The 22,689-nt window shown below is 40.9% G+C and overlaps 1 protein-coding gene across 1 annotated transcript; it reads left to right on the forward strand.

Annotated features, from left to right (window-relative positions):
• The first annotated feature begins 3,686 nt into the window (after window positions 1-3,686).
• gins3 (GINS complex subunit 3) lies at window positions 3,687-22,063 on the forward strand. Its single transcript, XM_072279119.1, has 3 exons — window positions 3,687-3,929; window positions 14,650-14,883; window positions 20,050-22,063. Exons 1-3 carry the CDS (start codon window positions 3,759-3,761, stop codon window positions 20,278-20,280), a joined length of 636 nt encoding a protein of 211 aa, XP_072135220.1. The 5' UTR covers window positions 3,687-3,758; the 3' UTR covers window positions 20,281-22,063.
• The last annotated feature ends 626 nt before the right edge of the window (window positions 22,064-22,689 follow it).

The raw sequence follows: 22,689 nt of genomic DNA on the forward strand, positions 1-22,689 counted from the left end.
ACAATCACATAATGATCACAATGATTGCCGTACGGAATAAGATCAATGAACTTATAGCACAGTTACAGTTTGCCATGCATAATGTTGTAGACATCACTGAATCATGGCTGATAGAAGAATGTAGCAGAAAGATTAATGTCCAAGGATCAAAAGGATATGCAGGAAGTCAGAGGAGTTGGTTTGGCTCTGTTGGTAAAAATGAAATCAAATCATTAGAAAGAGGATTGGAAGGTGTTTAATTGTTGTGGATAGAGCTAAGGAACTGCAAGGGTACAAAGATCCTGATGGAAGTTATATACAGATCCCCAAACTGTGTTAAGGATATGGTCTACAAGTTATAAATGGAGATTTTTAAAAATGCATAGCAAAAGAGCAATTTTACAATAGTCATGGGGGATTTCAATATGCAGGTAGATTAGGAAAGTCAGGTTGGTACAGGATTCCAAGTGAGAGAATTTCTAGAATGCCTACAAGAAGGCTTTTTAGAGCAGCTCATGGTTGAGCCCACTAGGGGATCAGCTATTCTGGATTGGGTGTTGTGCAATGAACCGGAATTGATCAGAGAGCTTGAGGTAAAAGAAACCTTAGGGGCAAGTATTCATAATATGATCAAATTCACCCTGAAATTTGAGAAGGAGAAGCTAAAGTCAGATATATCAGTATTTATAGTGGATTAAAGGAAATGTCAAAGGAATGAGAAAGGAGTTGGCCAGAATTGATTGGAAAAGAACACTGGCAGGGATGATGGCAGAGCAGCAATGCCTAGAGTTTCTGAAAGCAATTTGGAAAGCACAGGATATATTCATCCCAAAGAGGAAGAAGTATTCTAAAGGTAAGATGACACAATCATGATTAACAAAAGAAGTCAAAGCCAAAGAGAGGGCATACAATAGAAACAAAATTAGTGGGAAGTTAGAGAATTAGCAAACTTTTAAATACAAACAGAAGGTAACTAAAAACATCATTAAGAAGTTAAAGATGGAATATGAAAATAAGCTAGTCAATAACATTAAAGAGGATACCAGAAGTTTCTTCAGATACATAAAGTATAAAAGAGGGGTGAGAGTGGATATTGATCGCTGGAAAACGATGCTGGAGAGGTAATAATGGGGAACAATGAAATAGCAGACAAGCTGAATAAGTATTTTGCATCAGTCTTCACTGTGGAAGCCACTAGCAGTATGGTGAAAGTTCCAGGCGTAATAGGTCATGAAGTGCGTGAAGTTACCATAATTAGCGAGAAGGTTCTTGGGAAACTGAAAGGTCCGAATGTAGGTAAGTCACCTGGACCAGATGGTGTGCATCCCAGGGTTCTGAAAGAGGAGGCTGAAGAGTTTGTGGAGACATTAGTAATGATCTTTCAAGAATCACTGAATTCCGGAATGCTTCTGCAAGACTGGAACATTGCAAATGCCACTCCACTCTTCAAGAAGGGAGAGCAGCAAAAAAAAAAAGGAAATTATAGGCCATTAAGCTGACCTCAGTGGTTGGGAACATTTTGGAGTCGATTGTTGAGGATGTGGTCTCAGGATACTCGGAGGCACATGACAAAATAGACTGTAGTCAACATGGTTTCACCAAGAAAAAATCTTGTCTGACAAATCTCTTGGAATTCTTTGAAGAAATAACAAGCAGGATAGACAAAAGAGAATCAGTTGATGTTGTGTGCTTGGATTTTCAGAAGGCCTTTGACAAGGTGCCACACATGAGGCTGCTTAACAAGTGGCTGATGGGCAGGAGGCAAAGAGTGGGAATAAATGGAGCCTTTTGTGGCTGGCTGCTGATGACTAGTGGTGTTCCACAGGGGTGTGTGTTGAGACCAATTCTTTTTATGTTATATGTCAATGGTATGGATGATGGAACTGATTACTTTGTTGCAAAGTTTGCAGATTATATGAAAATAGGTGGAGGGGCAGGCAGTTTTGAGGAAATAGAGAGGCTATAGAAGGACTTAGATTAGGAGAATGGGCAAAGAAGTGGCAGATGGAATACAGTGTCAGGAAGTGTATGGTCATGCACTTTGGTAGAAGAAATGAAATGGTTGACTATTTTCTAAATGGAGAGAAAATACAAAAAAAACCTGAGGTGGAAAGGAATCCTTGTGCAGGATTCCCTATAGTTTAATTTTCACGTTGAGTCTGTGGTGAGGAAGGCAAATGTAATTTTAGCATTCATTTCAAGAGGACTAGAATCTAAAAGTAAGAATGTAATGTTAAGACTTTATAAAACACTGGTGAGGCCTCATTTGGAGTATTGTTAGTAATTTGGGCCCCTTATATTAGAAAGGATGTGCTGAAACTGGAGCGGGTTCAAAGGGGGTTCACAAAAATGATTCCAGGATTGTCATATGAAGATGGCTCTGGGGCTGTATTCACTGGAATTCAGAAGAATGAAAGGATGATCTCATTGAAACTATCAAATGGTGAAAGGCCTTGACAGAGCAGATGTCTCCTATGGTAGGGATGTCTAAGACCAGAGGACACAGCCTCAGAATAGAGGGGCATCCTTTTAGAACAGTGACGAGGAGGAACTGCTTTAGCCAGAGAGTGGTGAATCTGTGGAGTTCTTTGCCACTGGTAGCAGTGGAAGCCAAGTCTTTATGTATATTTAAGGCAGAGGTTGATAATTCTTGATTGCTCAGAACATGAAGGGATGGGGGGGGGGAGAGGCAGGAGAGTGGGGTTGAGAGGAAAAATGGATCGGCCATGAGGAAAGCCAAAGGGCCAAATGGCCTAAACTGCTCCTTATGGTCTTAGATGCAAAGTGATCTCCTGCACAAACTTCTGTCACCTGCCCTGTCTCATTCCCTAACAGATCAAGTATTGCACACTCTCATTGGGACTTCTATAAACTGATTAAGGAAACTTTCCAGAACACATTAGCCAAACTTTATCCAATCTAGTCCTTTCACAGTATGGGAGTTCCAGTCAATATGTGGAAAGTTAAATCCCCCTCTGTAACAACCTTATGTGTCTTGTGGTTATGTAACCTTATGTTATATGGTTATATGGTCTTGCAGCATCAGCGATCTTTCTACAAATTTGTTCCTTTAAATCCCGCGGACTGTTGGTCCATAACACAGCCCCAATTACACGGTCATACCTTTCTCATTCCTCAGTTCCACTCAAAACGCCTCACTGGACGAGTTCTCCAGTCGGTCTTGACAGAGCAGCGCCGAGACATCTTCATTAACTAGTAAAACCATCCCTCATCCTTTAATTCCAACCCCCCCCCCCCCCCGGCGGAACTGAAAGAACGGAACCCCGGAACACACATTTGACAAACTTTCCTCACTAAATTAAGTTAGACAATGTTTTTCGCCGATGTTTTGGAATTTAACTGAGATAATTACATATGTAATAATTTAAAGCCAGAAACTAAATCTATCATTGACATAAGAAATTCTGCAAATGCTTATGATCTTGCGCAACACACAACAAATGCAGGAGGCACTCTACGGGTCAGGCAGTATCTGTGGAAGGAAATAAACCACACACACACAGGATGCTGGAAGAACTGATGAAGGGTCTCGGCCCGAAATGTCAGCTTTTCATTTCCCTCCGCAGAAACTCCCTATCCCGCTGTGTTCCACCAGCAGTTTCTGATTTGCTAAATCGATCGTTCTGCGCCCGACTCTGTCGCTCGCAGTATCGGCTCTCGCTTGCTTTTCCCTAGCGAGAAGCGCGCGACGTTTGAGTGGCGGCGGCGGCGGGTCCTCTACCGGTGGCCCGAGCTGCGCCTGCGAATATCGGATCCCAATGCCGCGGTCCGAATCGTATATTGTGGTGCCTCCGGGAGGGCTGGAGGAAAACTTCCTCAGTCTGGACGACATCCTGATGACCCAGGAGAAGGTCCCATGCCGGACAGAGACGGTGCTGCCACGTCTTGGCTTTCTGGATAAGGGCAGTGAGGCCGATCTCATCCCCGAGGTAAGAGAGGCCTAATGAAGGGTCTCGGCCGGAAACGCCGACTGTACTCTTTTCTGTAGATATTACCTGGCCTGCTGAGTTCCTCCAGCACTTTGTGTGTGTGTTTGTATTGTTTTGGATTTCCAGCATCTGCAGATTTTCTCCGATAAGAGAGAGGGCCTGCCTACTGCTGGATGCGTGTACATCGGCCGGTGTAATGTTTGGCATACGTACAAGTATTGGTGTGGACTCGGTTTTATTGGATGGATCTTTTAATTAAATACATTGGCATTTCACTCAATATATGGGCAGACACTCTGAAAGCAGGCTGCTATCTTATTTGTTTAGGTTAGACTTTATTTTCTGATATATTCGCTCGCCAGGGGCATCTTCTAATTTGTTTTACCCTTAGATGCTTATTCATAAACTAAAAACATAGGTTGCTGTAAAGTGTTGTACTAGCCACTACGCTATCACGCCTCCCCATGTGTCTTGGGTTACAAGTCGGTAAGCATGCAGAGGAAGGCAACACAAGTGGAAAAGGTGGTAAAGCAGGCATATGGCATGCTTTCCTTCATTTGGAACGTTAGTTTAAAAATCAGGAAGACCTTCAAGCTGTTGGGCTCTATTTGGAATATTGTGTGCAGTTTTGATGCACGCTAAAGCATAGGTCTGTTAAAATGTCTCTTAAATATCTCAATTGTGTCTGCTTCTACCAACTCCCCTGCAGAGCATTCCAGGGACCTACTGCTCTATTTATATAAAGAAATAACTTGTTGATTTCCTCTAAAAGAATCCCCCATCCACTATGCCCCCTAGTATTTAACATTTCCATATCAGTAGAAGACTCTCTCTGCCCTATCTATGCCTCTCGTAATGTTATATGGTTCAGCATCTGACATTCCAGCAAAAAACTTTCCAAGTTTGTCCAAACTGTTTTTACACTCTAATCCAGCCAGCGTCCTGGTAAAGCTCTATGGCACCTTCTCTGAAGTCTCCCTATCCTTGCTTTAGTGTGTGTCAGAACTGCACACAGTATTCCTAATGTAGCCTAACTAAAGTTCAAACGATGAAAGGGAGCATGTCATATGCCGGATTTACCATCCTTTTTACTTGTGTTGCCTGTCTCTGCATGCTATGGACTTGTACCCTACAATACCTCTCTACATCAATTCACCTAAAGGTCTTGCCATTTTCTGTATACCTTTCTCTTACATTTTGACCTCTCAAAGTTCAACAATGGATTTATTTAGGCTACGTCCACACTATGCCGGATAATTTTGAAAACGCTGGTTTCGAGTAAAAATGACAGGCGTCCACACTAAGCGTTTTTCAAAATACCTCCGTCCACATTAGGCAGATATTTGGGCGAATCTCTTCCTACTGGGCACGCGCAGGACACACAGAAAACAAGCAAAGAGGGAACGGTATACTTGGTGCGCGTTTGTCAGGTAATAGTAGAAAAACTTTAAAGGAATTGCTCTTGGCTGTCGCGCAGGAGGACTTAAAACTAAAAAAACAACAAATACTGGAGTGTATGGAGGCAACCGACAGGGAGTTCACGGACAGTATGACCTGGCTGACGACGAACGTTGAAAAACTGACTAACTCTGTTGCATTACTATAGCACCTTGTTAAATGTATAAAACAACTTCCGGGGTCAAGTATGGAGTGAGTTGGTGCATGTGAGTGTGGCTCCTGATTTTTATTGAAAATCTACCTGTTTATCTTTGCCGTATGCTCGAGATAACTGAATATTTACCATTGTGAACAACGCGGGACATAGCTGGACATTGAAATGGCAAATAGAATGTTCCTTCGAAGTAAAACTGGGGAAAAAGATAGCGAAGCCTCGAGCAAGAAGGCGGATGTTACAGTAATGGCGCCGTTGCACGCTGCTGGAGCTGGACCCAGACCTGCGCTACCCGATGACTTGGAGAGACTTCGTTTAGTACTTATTACTGACATGACGCAAGCGGTGCATTCTGCCTTAAAAAGAGAACTTGAAGATGCTTTTTCACCAGTGAATGCTACCATGGAGCAAATTATGTCTTCTTACGAGTCACACGACGGACGCATTCGTGGGGTTGAAGACGGCCTGAATGATTACAGTGACCGCCTGCTGAGCACCGAAGCCGCCATTGCAGCGTTGCAGAGCGAAAACACATTTCTGAAGGGAAAGTTTGGACCTTGAAAATCGGTCGCGGAGATCCAATTTGAGAGTGGTCGGCATTCCTGAAAATTTGGAAGGTTCGGACCCTGTTAAATTTATGACCGAGTTTTTTGACGAAGTGCTGGGGACAAATTTTTTCCCAAGTCCTCTCGTACTTTCGCGTGCTCACCGAGTCGGACATAAACCATCCGGTGTCTCTGGAGTCAAGCAAACGAGACCAAGAACGTTCCTGGTTTGCTTTCACTCCTTTCAAGATAAGCAACGCATCATCAATAGACGGAAGCAGGAGCAGTATTTCCGTGGACACCGCGTGTTTTTTTATGAAGATTTTAGTGCGGAGCTGGGTAAAAAACGAGCAGCTTTCAAGGAGGTGAAATCCCTGCTTTACGGGAAAGGGGTCAGGTTTGGCCTCTTGTATTCTGCCCAGCACCGGGTCATGCATGAAGGTGAAAAACATTATTTCCATACGCCAGAGGCGGCCAAAGAGTTTTACCATTTGCGCTGGGGAGAAGAATGAGAAGAGCAATGACTTTTTTTTTAAGGTTATTCATGCAGCATGGAAGGGGCCTCATGCCGAGGCAAACTGTTAATTTTCACAATGCACTTCTTTGTTCATTTTTTTCAGTTTAATTTGTGGAACGCGATCGGGTCGAACTGCTATGCTGCCGAAACTGATTAACAAAAACTTTCAACCTGCAAAATGTAAATATTTGGGATTTGTATCTCAGGCGTTTAAATTGCCTAGTGTTTTTCTTTTGTTTTTAATGCTTAGCTTGACCTGTGTCATCTTTAGCCTATATGTTATATTAAAGGTAGTATAAGTGATAGGATAAATGTAAAGGAGGGGAGCCACCCTAGATTAGATTGAAAATTGGGTTGTATGAGGAACGCCTTGGAAGTTTTTTGTTGGGTACTGCCTGCGATCATCCTCAATTGGGGAGGTAGATCTAGGTTTCAGGGGTTAATTGGGTTTTTTTGTTGTTTGCGTAAAGGGCTGGGGGCAGTGTTTTGGGGGATTACCATGGCAGTTTATTCTTTTGTGTGTTACAGATTGATCAGACTTTCTTTTCATTGTGCGTTATTGTTTGCAACTTATACCCTTGCACTGTTTTGGATTGTAGGCCCTGTGTGCCTTTTGATATGGTTAACGTAAGTGCTGCTGATGGAGGCCACCCTGTGAGGTTTATTTCTTGGAATGTAAAGGGGCTCAATGGTCCGGTTAAAAGAGCTAAAGTTTTCTGTCATCTGAAACAATTAAAAGCAGATATACTATTTTTACAAGAGACACATTTAAGAGTGGAGGACCATAATAGACTTCATAAAGTATGGATTAGTCAGGTTTTTCATTCCAGATTTAATAGTAGGTCCAGGGGGGTGGCAATATTAATCACCAAAAGAATGCAGTTCACACCATCTGATGTAATCAGTGACCCTAATGGTGGCTTTATTATAGTCTCTGGCTCTATCTTTCAGATACCTGTTATTTTGGTAAATGTTTATGCTCCTAATTGGGACGATGTCCAATTTGCAAATAAGGTTTTGTCATTAATACCTAACCTGAATACACATAAGCTAATCTTTTCCGGAGATTTGAACTGTGCTATTGACCCACTGCTTGATAGGTCTTGCCCTAGAGGAACACGTTCTGGTATGGCAAAGGCCTTCTTGATGTTTATGCAACAAAATGGTTATATGGATCCTTGGAGATTTTTGAATCCATCAGTTAGGCAATTCTCTTTCTTCTGTCATGTTCACCACTCCTATTCCAGGCTAGACTATTTCTTTATAGGTAACTCCTTGATACCTATGATTAGATAAATTGAATACACTGCTATAGTTATATCTGATCACTCGCCCGTGAAACTGGACCTATGTTTTCCTTTAAACGTTAGAGAACTTAACCCCCTTTTGCTCTCTAATGAGAAATTTTGTAGTTATATATCGGCTAACATTGACACATTCTTCGAGACTAACAAAACTGAGTCAGTATCGTACTCTTTACTTTGGGAAACTTTAAAAGCTTACTTGAGGGGTCAAATAATATCTTATACTTCACATGCCAATAAAGAGCGTAGGAAGGAAATGCAAGTGTTATTGCAATCTATTTGGGACCTGGATAGAAAATACTCTGAGGTACCCACTGCGGAATTATATAAAAGCCGGGTTGATTTGCAAGCGAAGTTTAATCTTCTATCCACAAACCTATCAGAACAATTAATTCTTAAGACACGTGGCCTCTATTATGAATATGGTGACAAGGCGAGCTGGCTTATGGCTCATCAGTTGAAACGTCAAGCTGCATCACGACTTATTCCCCAGATAAGAGACACGCACCAGAACTTGACAAGCAATCCAAAAGAGATTAATAACATCTTTGCAACTTTTTATTCCTCTCTGTATGCCTCAGAGTTCCCCTCAGATAAAACAAATATGGAACGTTTTTTAGATAATTTGGAAATACCAACTCTTGAACCAGAGGAGGTGGAGAACCTAGATCGGGCTCTTGGGCAGGGAGAGATTAATAATGCCATTATGGCTATGCAGAGTGGAAAGTCCCCAGGTCCTGATGGTTATCCAATAGAATGTTATAAGAAATTTAAGGATAGGTTCATACTGGTCCTTCTAGAAGTGTTTCAGGAATCTTTGGAGAACGGCTCCTTACCCCCTTCTCTTTCACAGGCGGCTATTTCACTACTTCTTAAAAAGGACAAGGACCCGACTCAATGTGGATCATATCGCCCCATCTCACTTCTGAATGTAGATGTGAAAATTTTGGCTAAAGTGCTTGCATGTCGTTTAGAACAACCCCTTCCCAAGATAATTTCAGATGATCAAACAGGTTTTATTAAAAATCGCTATTCTTTTTTTAATATCCGTCGACTGGCTGATGTGGTTTATTCACCCAGTGATTCTCCAAGTCCAGAGGTTGTTATCTCCTTGGACGTGGAGAAGGCATTTGATAGAGTGGAGTGGGTATACTTGTTTAGTGTTTTGGAGAAATTTGGATTTGGCAGAATATTTATAGCTTGGGTTAAGCTATTATACCACTTGCCTTTAGCATGTATACAGACAAATTATTTTTGATCTGACTATTTCCTATTAACACGTGGCACTCGCCAAGGTTGCCCACTGTCCCCTCTTCTTTTTGCAATTGAGCCTCTTTCTATTGCACTTAAGTCAACTACTTTATTTCAAGGTGTTAGAAGAGGGGACATGGAATACCATGTTTCCCTATGTGCTGATGACCTCTTACTTTATGTTAGCGACCCTATAGGTAGTAGTCCTGCTATTGTGTCATTATTAGGTCAATTTGGAGCCTTCTCTGGCTATAAACTGAACCTTCAAAAAAGCAAATGCTTTCCCATTAATAACTTGGCCCTACAGATCCGACAGGAATCCTTGCCCTTTCCATTATCTCAAGATGGTTTTGTATACCTAGGAATACATATTACTCGCTCTTTTACATTTCTGTTTGAAGCTAACTACAGGCCTCAGGTTAGCCAAATGAAGGCTGATTTCGAGTGATGGCGCAGTTTACCCTTTACTATAGCTGGATAATTCAGTCAGTGAAAATGACTATACTTCCTAGATTTCTCTATTTGTTTCAGTGTTCGCCAGTTTTCTTATCTAAGTTATTTTTTAAATCAGTTGATCAAGCTATAACCTCCTTTATTTGGGAAAATAAGGTCCCAAGGGTTAATAAGCACACTCTTCAAAGAGGTCGTGACGTAGGTGGAATGGGTCTTCCTAGCTTTATTCATTATTACTGGGCATCGAACATTCAAAAAGTATTATTTTGGCTTCACCGGCCAGATATAATCTGGTGCCTGCTTGAGTCACGGTCTTGCCACTCCTCGTCTCTCCCAGCTTTGGTGTATTCTTCCTTACCATTGAAATCCTCTCAGTTCACATCTAACCCGGTCGTGCTCTTCACCCTCAAAATTTTTAATCAATTTCGCTGCCACTATAAGTTCATATCAGCTTCAGTTTTGGGCCCCATTCATAAAAACCATTTATTTCCTCCCTCCACATTCGATTCAGCTTTTAGACAATGGGGTTTGAACGGTCTTATGTGCATTAAGGAATTGTATACTGATAACATATTTGATAGTTTTGATAACCTGCGCGGTAAGTGTGGCCTTCTGCATAATCATTTTTTTAAATACCTGCAGATTCGCCACTTTGTCAAGGAAAAATTTCCCTCTTTTCCTGTTCTACCACCTGCTATGTTATGGGAAAAATTCACTCTTAGCTTTAACAATAAGGGGCTGATTTCTGAACTATACTCTCAGCTGATGTCTTTGGGAGTTCAAGATCTAACAAAACTAAGAGTAGGTGGGAGGACGACCTCGGTATCGATCTTGCGGAGGAATATTGGGCAAAAGTATTGAATAGGGTTCATTTCTCATCATCATGTGCTAGACTGGGGCTCATACAATTTAAAGTTTTACACAGGGTACATTTGAGTAAAGCCAGACTTGCAGACATACACACTGGGACAGACGCTGGCTGTGACAGGTGTTCCTTCTCTCCGACTGGTTTAGTCCATGTATTTTGGTCATGCCCTCGGCTTGATGACTATTGGGCACTGGTTTTTAAAATTATCAGTGAGGTTTTGGGGGTGACACTGAGACCTTGCCCGCTTATAGCTGTATTTGGAGTGGCAGATGATGATTTGGGTTTAAATGCAAGCCAGTCGGATATCATTGCATTTACATCGCTATTGGCCCGTAGGAGAATTTTGCTGGTTTGGAAATCTGCCACTCCCCCAACTGCTGCTGCTTGGTTAGAAGATGTAATGTTTTTTCTGAAATTAGAAAAGATTAAATTCACTTTGAGGGGGTGTGAAAAAGTTCTATTCGAAATGGAGACCTTTCTTATCATATTTTGGGAGTCTTAAGGAATTACCTACTAGTTGAGGGCATTTGATTGTACTTGGGAAGTTGCCTCCCATTTAACACGCTTATAATTTACCTCACAGGGTGGTTGATGAATTGTAAATATGAGTGTATTTTGGATCATCTGACATGTTGCAGATGTGTGTGAGCCGTCGTCTTGAAGTAGTGTGGGGGTATGGTTGTGAAATGTCCGTACTTGTATTTGTGAATTGTTGTGTTGTAAATATATTAGCTGCCATGGTATGTTTGGGGAGGGTGGGTGGGGGGAGGTTTGTTTTGGGGGTACAATACTAAAGCAAAATGGAGGAAAATGTAACCCATTATATATTCTGTATTGTGTCATTCCTTCAATAAAAATTTAAAAAAATGTATAAAACGTCTGCATCAGTGTTATCTTGTTATTTCCATACAATGTTACATTAGGCTGTTACACATCTATTGTCAGAGAAGTACTTGCATAAATAGGTAAACCACCTTCATACAAGCAAGGACAGAAAACAGGGCAAATTGAGTCTACTTATTTATTCAGTAAGCTATGGGTCAAAGTATTTCATGCATATTTCTAACCCTTCTGGCTTCAGTCTCGTTGCCGTCTGTTCTGAAATTGTTAGGTGGTTGCATTCAAGAAAACATAGAAACATAGAAAATAGGTGCAGGAGTAGGCCATTCGGCCCTTCGAGCCTGCACCGCCATTTATTATGATCATGGCTGATCATCCAACTCAGAACCCCGCCCCAGCCTTCCCTCCATACCCCCTGACCCCCGTAGCCACAAGGGCCATATCTAACTCCCTCTTAAATATAGCCAATGAACTGGCCTCAACTGCTTCCTGTGGCAGAGAATTCCACAGATTCACCACTCTCTGTGTGAAGAAGTTTTTCCTCATCTTGGTCCTAAAAGGCTTCCCCTTTATCCTCAAACTGTGACCCCTTGTTCTGGACTTCCCCAACATCGGGAACAATCTTCCTGCATCTAGCCTGTCCAATCCCTTTAGGATTTTATACATTTCAATCAGATCCCCCCTCAATCTTCTAAATTCCAACGAGTACAAGCCCAGTTCATCCAGTCTTTCTTCATATGAAAGTCCTGCCATCCCAAGAATCAATCTGGTGAACCTTCTTTGTACTCCCTCTATGGCAAGGATGTCTTTCCTCAGATTAGGGGACCAAAACTGCACACAATACTCCAGGTGTGGTCTCACCAAGGCCTTGTACAACTGCAGTAGTACCTCCCTGCTCCTGTACTCAAATCCTCTCGCTATAAATGCCAGCATTTATAGCGAGCAACGAACATCTGTTCCGGCACGTCATGACGGCGTTTTTAAACAGTTAAAAAAGCTCACTTTACAATTTAACTCGCGCCGTTCACACCGACTGCGCGTTATAACAGCTCGCGCAGTACCAAGCAGAAGCAGTAAAAAGCATTGTTGTTGTGGTGTTGTCATGACAGCGTTTTTAAATCTCTTCGTTTACCCCGTACACACTACGCCGGATATTAAGCGTTTTCAGATTTATTCACTCTGGGAGTGTTTTCGAAAATCTCTGTTTTCGGGGGCTGAAAACGCTGTTTCAGTGTGGACGGGAGGTCAAAACGAAGAGAAAGGGCTTCGTTTTCAAAATTATCCGGTGTAGTGTGGACATACCCTTACATTAAACTGCATATGAAATTTATTTGCCCAAATTTCCAACGGATCTATATCCTATTGTCATTTAACAATCTTCCTCAGCAGCCTACCATGTGGAACAGCCACTCTACTTTCTATAACAGCCTACCATGTGATATGTTTTGTGAATCATGCACTTGAACATCCATGTTCCTGAGCAAATCCATGTTCTCTTTCTTTGATTAGATTTTGTTAAAAATTAACTGTCCAAATGGACATTTTCACATTTAATTCCAGTTTCTAGATCTTTGCCCACTTGCATAATCTGTAGTCTCTTTCACAATTTACTATCCTACTTAACATGTTAAATCAACAGGTATAGACTTTGGTGCCTTCATTAAAGTCAATGTCCTGATCCAGCCAGTATCCTCAACGTCAATGTTCAATTACATTTCATAGACATTCCAAGTTGTCTGTATGCCTGACACTGAGTTCCCAAAGCAAGCCCTCAAGCAACTTTCAGGACGATGTCATCAAAACAGCTTTGAGAAGAGGTTTCATCCTTGTGAGAATTCCAAGCCAAAGATTGGTCAAACTGCCAGAGGCATTGAAGAAGGCACCATGCACTTGGATCCCTTTGGAAGCACATTAAGGCCATGCACAGACAACATGGAATAAATAATCCAGTCAACTTCCCTGGTCATTCTCTCTAGCTCCTACTGCCCCATCTCCAGCAGAGTCTGCAGACATTGTTGAGAACTCTGACTCACTTCAGAACCTATGGTTCTGCAGTGGAAGCAAACCATCCTGAATTCAAGGAGCTCCCACAGAGGTGGTTGGAGTTGCCAGTGGAAACCATATACTGACACTAAATGGAGCTTCAAGGTGGAGACAACTTTGTGTCAGAGGGAATTACTTGAGTCTATCAGAACAAGCAACAAAATGTGATGAACTGTTATCCTAAATCTCCTTTTGGAGAATATCTTGGGCATAGTTACCAGATCCATTTCCAGAAATTATGGCAACAGTATCTAAAGGAACAGTTATAGTTATATTAAACCACATGTTTTGGAAGTGCTTTCCCTATTAATAAAAAAAAGTGACTAAAGATGACTCGGGCAAGAAAAATAAATTCTGGGTTATTTATCTATTTACTTGTTATTTCTTCATTTACTGATACAACGCATAGTAGGCCCTTCCAGCCCTTCAGGCCACATCAACCAAACCCTAACCTAATCATGGGACAATTTAGAATGACCAGTTAGCCTACCTGGTACGCCTTTGGACTGTGTGAGGAAACCAGAGCACCCACGGGAAACCCACACATTCCACGGGGAGGATGCACAGAGACTCCTTACGGAATGGTGCTGGAATTGAACTCTGAACTCGGGGAAACACCCTGTCGCTGTCAGAGCATTGTGCTGAGTGCTACACTACCATGGCACCCAAAGTATTAAGCAATTTAATTTGCATATTTCTGTGAAAAGCTTTATTAATCTGTTTTTTTAGCAGGATTTCTTCGTGGGATTAAACAAATTATATTTTGTTCCTTAAGCGAAATTTTATTTAAATTCATGGAAAGCTTTCATTTGGTGATGACATTCTCACCTCTGGTATTGGAAGGTTGAAGGTTCTATGCTGCGCTATCAAAGGTATTATTTTGCATGAAATTCTAAACTGAATCTAGCCCATGCATTTAAATATTTATAGCCATAGATAAGTAAGAGCATGTGAGTTCTGATGTCCTGTCTAACACTTGCCTACAATTCCAATATTACTGCTGTGGATTATCAGATCAATTCTCTCCTCCCTACTTGTGAGACAACATTGGTGCCATGTTTACCTAGAAACAGTGATTGTGTTTCTATTTCTAAAGTTTCTCATTGTTTTGGAGTACACTAAGGATGTAAAAAGTGTTACCTGCTTTCCTTTTTGCTTATTGTGTCTAGTTTTCGCAAGTGATGAACATCCCAAATTTCCATTTTTCTAAGAATTACCAACTGAACTTAGTTTTGGATTGAGTTGCTGCTACCTAATTTTTAGGTGAGTTTATTTTTGTTTTAAAAGGGTACGAAGATAGAACTGCCTCTTTGGATGGCTAAAGGATTGTGTGACCCCAAACGCCGCATTGTGTCTGCCAGCATTCCAAAAGTGTATAGAGATGGTTGGCGGACTGTTTTCAGTGCTGATGCAAAGGTAGTGGATTTGCACAAAATGGGGCCGTATTATTATGGGTTTGGAACACAGTTGCTGCATTTTAACAATCCAGAGAATACAGAAATTGCTCAGACTATCCTACAGGTGAGTATTCCATTTTGCTGCATTTTAATATGTCAGTTATTTATTTGAACAATAACAAAATTCTGTGATTAATGAAAATAAAATTTGAATATTCAGCATGTTTAAGAGAAGCAGTGTTAAATATTCAAGCTGATTTTCACTAGTGGCAAGAAGTTCAATGTGTAACATATTTCAAGCAAAAATTGAGGGAGGGAAAGAAAGTGGAGTATCTGATAGTTTGGAGTATACGGAATAAATGGGGAAAAAAATGTCTTCCACATTATCATAGATATTCCCGCTTACTATTTCTTCTCCTCTCTGTCTCTCTCTCTGACTTTTTGATTTGTTTTGCAATAATTTTAATGAGGTACGGTTGTTTATCTAACTTTGTTGAGCTGCAGATCAGGTCACTATTCATCCTTTCTTTGCTAGTTTATTATCATGTCCTGTGTTTCTGAGCCAAATGTGCCTGAATATACTGTTCCCCAGCAATTTATGAGTGGGAAGGGGAAGATTTAACATGAAAAGCAACAATATAACTCGATTAGCTGTGTGACAGGAAGAGTTTCTTTAACATAGAATTTATCATATCTCATACTGTCCCAACTGATTTATCAGCAACTTATTATATTTACTCCTAGGACATCTTTGATATTTCTCAATGGCAAGTCCTGGCTTTTAGTGACTCGGGACAACTTGCTAACCAGAGTATTGAGGAAAATATTCTTTGAATAGAGCCATGAGAACTTCTAAAATACAGCTGAGTCATCAGAGTAGGCAGATCTCTTGGAAGGTATCTTATTGAAAAGAGAGCATCTTTGACTATGCAGCACTTCATCGGAGAATTGCTTTCAGCCAATGGCTAGAGCTTAAAACCAGTCGCGGACATTAAGCAACAATCTTCCAGTTTAATAATGAGAATAATACCAATTAAATGCATCTTAATCTTCCTGATAATAGAACTTCCTTGCTGGGTCTCACCTGATTATCTACTCTTATCAAAACCATAATTAATAATGAAAGACAAACTTAAAGAATAAAATGATAATGCATGTTTAATAGAGCTGACAGTATATTCTTGACAAGTTGACCATCGTGGCCTGAAATTACTTATCAAGAATTGTATTTTGGGAGTTTGATTTCCTGCTCCTTTAGCATCCATGATAATAAAGCAATTAGCATTAGTAAGGGCTTTCTTTCCCTCCTCTCCCCCCCACAATAAAAATTTGTTATATTATGCAGCCTGAGTGCAGTAAAACTTGGTTCTTGTCAACTGTTTTGAAAGAATTATCGTCTCCAGTTCTAGTATAGTAGTGAACGAGAAGTGATTTATTTGTATGAGTAGTTACTTTACAGTATAATCGTTATTTTCAATTGTCTATTGCAATACTCAATTATTAGTGAAATCACAGCAGAACTGAGAAGCATCACTGCTGTAAAGGGCCCAGTGCCTTTTTGGAAGTTAGTTGCAAGAAAAAGTTTGTGAACCCTTTGTAATTACCTGGTTTTCTGCGTTAATTACTCATAAAATGCAGTCTGATCTTCATCTAAGCCACAATAATAGACAAGCACAATCTGCTTAAACTAATAACACACAAACAATTGTACTACTTCTCATCAATACTGAGTAAACCATTTAAACAATCACAGTCTAGGTTCAAAAAAGAATGTGAACACCTAGGGTAGTACCTTCTAAAAAAGCTATTTGAAGTCAGGAGTTCCGATCAATGAGATGAGATTGGAGGTGTGGGTTGTAGAGGTGTCCTGCCCTATTTAAAAAAACAGTGCTCCATGACTCAATCAAAACAACTTTCAGAGGATCTTAGAAGAAGAATTGTAAAGATGCACAAAGCTGGAAAAGGCTACAAAAGCATTTCTAAAGACGTGAGTGTTCAACAGCCCACAGTAGGAGAAATTCTCTACGAATGGAGGAAACTCAGTACTGTTGCTATTCTCCCTAGAAGTGGACATCTTGCAAGGATCACACCAAGAGCACAACGTGCAATGATGTAGGAGGTAAAAAAGAACCCAAGGGTAACAGCAAAAGACATGCAGAAATCTCTATCACTTGCTAAAGTCTCTGTTCATGTGTCCACTACAAGAAAAACACTGAACAAGAATGGTTTTCATGGAAGGACATCACAGAGGAAACCACTGCTCTCCAAAAAAAAATACATTGCTGCACATCTCAAATTTGCAAAAGACCACCTGAATGTTCTGCAACACTTCTGAGACAATGGTCTGTGGATAGATAAGACAAAAGTTGAACTTTCTGGGCAGAAATGCACAGCAGTATGTTTGGAGGAAAAAGGGCACTGCACATCAACACCAAAACCTCATCCCAACTGTGAAGCATGGTGGAAGGAGCATCATGGTTTAGGGCTGCTTTGCTGCCTCAGGGCCTGGACAGCTTGCTATCATTGAGGCAGCAATGAATTCAAAATCTTATCAAGGCATTTTACAGGAGAAAGTCAGGGTAGCGGTCTGTCACCTGAAGCTTAGTAGAAGTTGCATGGTGCAGCAAGATGATGATTCAAAATGGAACAGTAAATCAACAACAGAATGGTTTAAAAAGGGGGCCATAAGAAGGCCTTGGAGAGCCCCAAGGCATTCTACAACTATGTGAAGAGCAAGAGGGTAAGATACGAGAGAATAGGACCAATCAAGTGTGACAGTGGAAAAGTGTGTATGGAACTGGAGGAGATAGCAGAAGTACTTAATGAGTACTTTGCTTCAGTATTCACTATGGAAAATGACCTTGGCAATTGCAAGGATGACTTAGAGTGGATTGAAAAACTTGAGCATACAGGCATTAAGAAAGAGGATGTGCTGGAGCTTTTAGAAAGCATCAGTTGGATAAGTCTCCGGGACCAGATGAGATGTACCCCAGGCTACTGTGGGAGGTGAGGGAGGAGATCGCTGAGCTTCTGGCAATGATCTTTGCATCAACAATGGGGACGGGAGAGGTTCCGGAGGATTGAAGGGTTGCAGATGTTGTTCCCCTATTCAAGAAAGAGAGTAGAGATAGCCCAGGAAATTATAGACCAGTGAGTCTTACTTCAGTGGTTGGTAAGTTGATGGAGAAGATCCTGAGAGGCAGGATTTATGAACATTTGGAGAGGCATAATATGATTAGGAATAGTCAGCTTGGCTTTGTCAAAGGCAGGTCGTGCCTTATGAGCCTGATTGAATTTTTTGAGGATGTGACTAAACAGATTGATGAAGGTTGAGCAGTAGATGTAGTGTATATGGATTTCAGCAAGGCACTTGATAAGGTACCCCATGCGGGGCTTATTGAGAAAGTATGGAAGCATGGAATCCAAGGGGACCTTGCTTTGTGGATCCAGAATTGGCTTGCCCACAGAATGCAAAGAGGGGTTGTAGATGGGTCATATTCTGCATGGAGGTCGGTGACCAGTGGTGTGCCTCAGGGATCTGTTCTCCATGACTTTTATAAATGACCTGGATGAGGAAGTCAAGGGATGAGTTACTAACTTTGTTGATGACACAAAGGTTGGGGGTGTTGTGGATAGTGTGGAGGGCAGTCAGAGGTTACAGTGGGACATTGATAGGATGCAGAACTGGGCTGAGAAGTGGCAGATGGAGTTCAACCCAGATAAGTGTGAGGTGGTTCATTTTGGTAGGTCAAATATGATGGCAGAATATAGTATTAGTAGTAAGACTCTTGGTAGTGTGGAGGATTAGAGGGATCTTGGGGTCCAAGTCCAAAAGACACTCAAAGCTGCTGCGCAGGTTGACTGTGTGGTTAAGAGGGCATATGGTGTATTGGCCTTCATCAACCATGGAATTGAGTTTAAGAGCTGAGAGGTAATGTTACAACTGTATAGGACTCTGGTCAGACCCCACTTGGAGAACTGTGTTCATTTCTGGTCGCCTCACTACAGGAAGGATGTGGAAAATATAGAAAGGGTGCAGAGGAGATTTACAAGGATGTTGCCTGGATTGGGGTGTGTGCCTTATGAGAATATGTTGAGTGAACTTGGCCTTTTCTCCTCGGAGTGGCGGACAATGAGAGGTGACCTGATAGAGGTGTACAAGATGATCAGAGGCATTGATCGTATGGATAGTCAGAGGCTTTTTCCCAGGGCTGAAATGGCTAACACGAGCGGGCACAGTTTTAAGGTGCTTGGAAGTAGGTACAGAGGAGATGTCAGGGGTGAGTTTTTTACACAGAGAGTGGTGAGTGCGTGGAATGGGCTGCCGGCGACAGTGTGGCGGTCTTTTAAGAGACTCCTGGATAGGTACATGGAGCTTAGAAAGATGGCTATGGGTAACCCTAGGTAATTTCTGAAGTAAGTACATATTCAGCACAGAATTGTGGGCCAAAGGGCCTGTATTGTGCTGTAGGCTTTCTATGTTTCTATGTAAAAGAAGAAAATTTGGGATTTGAAATAGTCGTCAGAGTCTAGACTTTAACCCAATTGAGATGATGTTGCGTGACCTGAAGAGGGCCGTTCATGCAAGGTATCCCAGAAATATTGATGAACTGAAACTGTTTCGGATGGAGGAATGCCCTAAAATTCCTCCTTACTAACTTGCAAGTCTGAGCAGCCAGTACAGGAAATGTTTGGTGGAGGTTATTGCTGCTAAAGGAGGTTCTACCAGCTATTAAATACAAGGATTCACATACTTTTTCCAGCCTGAACTGTGAATGATTAAAGCATGTGTGCAGTAAAGATATGAAAAGCACAATTGTTTGTGTGTTATTAGTTTAGACCGACTGTGTATGTCTATTATTATGATTGAGGTGAAGATGAGACCACATTTTATGAGAAAACTAGGTAATTGCAAAGGGTTCACAAACTTTTTCTTGCAACTGTAGGTATGAGTAGAGGTGCAACTGCCTAAATGTCATATGTGGTAGATAACAACCAGTAAAAAGTTCAAGTTAATGAGGGTTTTAAAGAATATTAGCCAATAAAATTTGTAACCTAAGCTACAATTAATAGTTACTAGTATAGCAGGTTCATTTTTAAACTACTGCATTCAGCACCATTTTATACTGCAAACTGTGCAAAATCAATGCATTCATTTACAATCTCCTGGAGTGATTAATTTGGGAATAACCTTAGTATTTCCATTCTGGTTGGAATTTGTACTGTCATCATATGCTGGTGTTTAGATGTACTGTTCTATAAACTCTGACTAAAATTACTCTTGGCACAGACATTTGTCAATCGTTTCCGTCGGATCATGGATTCCTCACAGAATGCATACAATGAGGACATTTCAACACTAGTGGCTCATCTGGATGAACTGGAGCGAGAACTGTTTCAAGCTGGTCAAAAGGGATTGAATGACTTCCAAAAGTGGGAGAAGGGACAAGCTGTCCAAATCACCACTTCCAACCTAGTTCAGAGCTATGGTAAACGGAAATTTTCAGATATGGAAGCCTAAGTTCCTTACATAGCTGGTCATAGACATGATAAGGAAACAGTATGAAGATTCTTCTCAAATAAATGTGGATTTCCTTACTCTAAAAATAATTCCTCATAAGCTGTGACTGGGTTATTCACAGTGATCAAAACAAAATTAAACAGTTGTACTATAATGAAATGGGACAAAATCCTGTTGATTGAGTGATTCCACTGGTACTGTTCACCACACACCTACACCTACACGGACACACCTTGTGAAGCTAAATATTGATGCAGACTAATTGTTTGATTTCTGTGGCGTATTGAATGGTTTTGTTAAAGGTCTATCTCCCTTCATTTTGAGCCATGTTAGTATCCATTATGGAAACCCTGAAGCATTGCTGTGAAATCAAATAGAATTTAGTTTTGTACCCATAGCAGCCAGGGAAGGATACAAGGTGAGTACATCCAGTGCCGAGTTTTCCTCCTTCACTTTATTATAGGTTTGACTTGCCCCTTAAAGCCAGAGAAGGAAGGTTTCAATGCACTTGGTGCTTGATAAGGAAGTACAATGTACGTGTCTTCTTGTTTAGGTATTTAATGTTGTATCATTGGTTCTCTGCTCTCTGAAACAAACTTATAGGTAATTATTCTCCTATCAGCAGGCCAAAAAATAAAGCGTTGGGCTTTAAGTATCAAAACTTCCAGTTCCAGGCTCTTTGAATTTGACCAATGTTCATCCCTTAAGAGCATTGTATTGTTTTTTCATTTGAAGAATAGACAGGTGACTGGAATAGCTTGTTTTGCCTTTGTTTTGATTGTTGATGTAATTTGGTTACTATTTGTTTCTTACGTCTGCTGTAGCACAATTTGCTCCTGAATTTCAGAATAATTGCATTTGGTAAATAGAACCATATATTTCTTATAAGACTTTGTAATACTTCTGCAACTAGAGAGGGAATGAAAGATGCAATTTGTAGTGCTGTTGAATGCATGAGAGTGAAATTTACATTCTAGATCACTAGTTTATTCCTCCGGACATTTTTTATTTTCAAGTCTAATTTTATATGGTCTTTGGGTTTAAATTGCTAGGAGTTGGAATGTAGGCTGTATTCTCTAATGCCCTTTATTAATATAACGTGTTTCACAGTAGAGAATGGGTTTGTGTTGCACTGACATCATAGGCTTCTGATGACACTAAAACAAGGGTAAATGATGGCTGCTGCCAAGGGCGGGGGGGAGAGGGAGGGAACGTCAACTCAGACCATGAGAGGCCTGCACTGAGCATTTTCATGCCTTACAAGGCGCAGATTGGAAGTCTGTGTGGGGCGCCACTCCTTGCACAGACACTAGAACAATGTGTGGTTAAGTGCCTTGCTCAGGGACACAAACACACTGCCACAGCTGAGGCTCGAACTAGCGACCTTCAGATCACTAGACCAACGCCTTAACCACTTGACCATATGCCCAACAATGCCAAGAGATTGTGTTGAAACTTTAATAATGCATCCCTCTGTCATCTAAATATTCCAAGCATTTAATATATTTATTGACTGTTGTGTCTTAGAGCTGTGACTATACCATCTGCTAATCTTTTTGAAATTGTATTTCTTTCAATTCCTCTTTGGTTTTGTACTTTCAAGCTATTTCTGTGTTTTTAACATTAGATATGAAAAGTTTTTATACTATAAATACTCATATTGATTTCAATGCTCTCATTATTTTATGAACAGAATGTGTGACAGAAAAGAAGAAACTATTTAGCCCATCATCCCTGAGTAACTCTTTGAAAGAGGGACCAAATAATCCCACTTACCTGCTTTCATCTATCTCCTGGCCCCACAGCATTGTGAGTTTTGTTCCTATTCAAGTGTATATGAATTTCCCTTTTTGAAGTATGTAATTGAATCATTCCAATCACTTTCAGGAGGTAAAGTCCAAAATACAGTAATTTAATGAGTCTAAAAAGAAATCAACTAATCTTCCCTCAATACTTTTCCGTATTTACATACACACAGTTTTGGCAGTTGGGTTCTACTGGTTTCTAACTGAAGTACAGTACTGTGCAAATGTCTCAGAGATATATCTATCTGTCTATTTCTAGGGTGTCTGAGACTGTTGCACAGTACTGTGGTAATTTTATGTATTGCACTGTACTGCTGTCACAAAAAACAAATTTCATGACATACTGTATGTGAGTGATGATCAACCCGAGTCTGACATGGGTCTCTTTTGTGGACTGAGAGTGGGAAGGGGGCAGGGAGAGGGAAGGTATGGTTGGGAAAAGAGGAAGGGAGAGGGGACGGAGTGGGAAGCACCAGAGAGACATTCTGTAATGATCAATAAACCAATTGTGTGGAATCAAATGAACTTGCTTGGTGTCATTGTGTCTTCGAGATATACAGTATATACACACATTTTGCTTGCCATTTTGACAATGGCCCGATTT

Source organism: Mobula birostris, chromosome 15 (genome assembly GCF_030028105.1).
Source record: "Mobula birostris isolate sMobBir1 chromosome 15, sMobBir1.hap1, whole genome shotgun sequence".
Classification (NCBI taxonomy): Eukaryota; Metazoa; Chordata; class Chondrichthyes; order Myliobatiformes; family Myliobatidae; genus Mobula; species Mobula birostris.

Bases quoted from the DNA above. Each gene is read 5' to 3' on its own strand.
- gins3 (XM_072279119.1), top strand. From the start codon at position 3,759: ATGCCGCGGTCCGAATCGTATATTGTGGTGCCTCCGGGAGGGCTGGAG. The intron at 3,930-14,649 runs GTAAGAGAGGCC...TTGTTTTAAAAG, and splicing joins AGGCCGATCTCATCCCCGAG to GGTACGAAGATAGAACTGCC. The intron at 14,884-20,049 runs GTGAGTATTCCA...CTCTTGGCACAG, and splicing joins TTGCTCAGACTATCCTACAG to ACATTTGTCAATCGTTTCCG.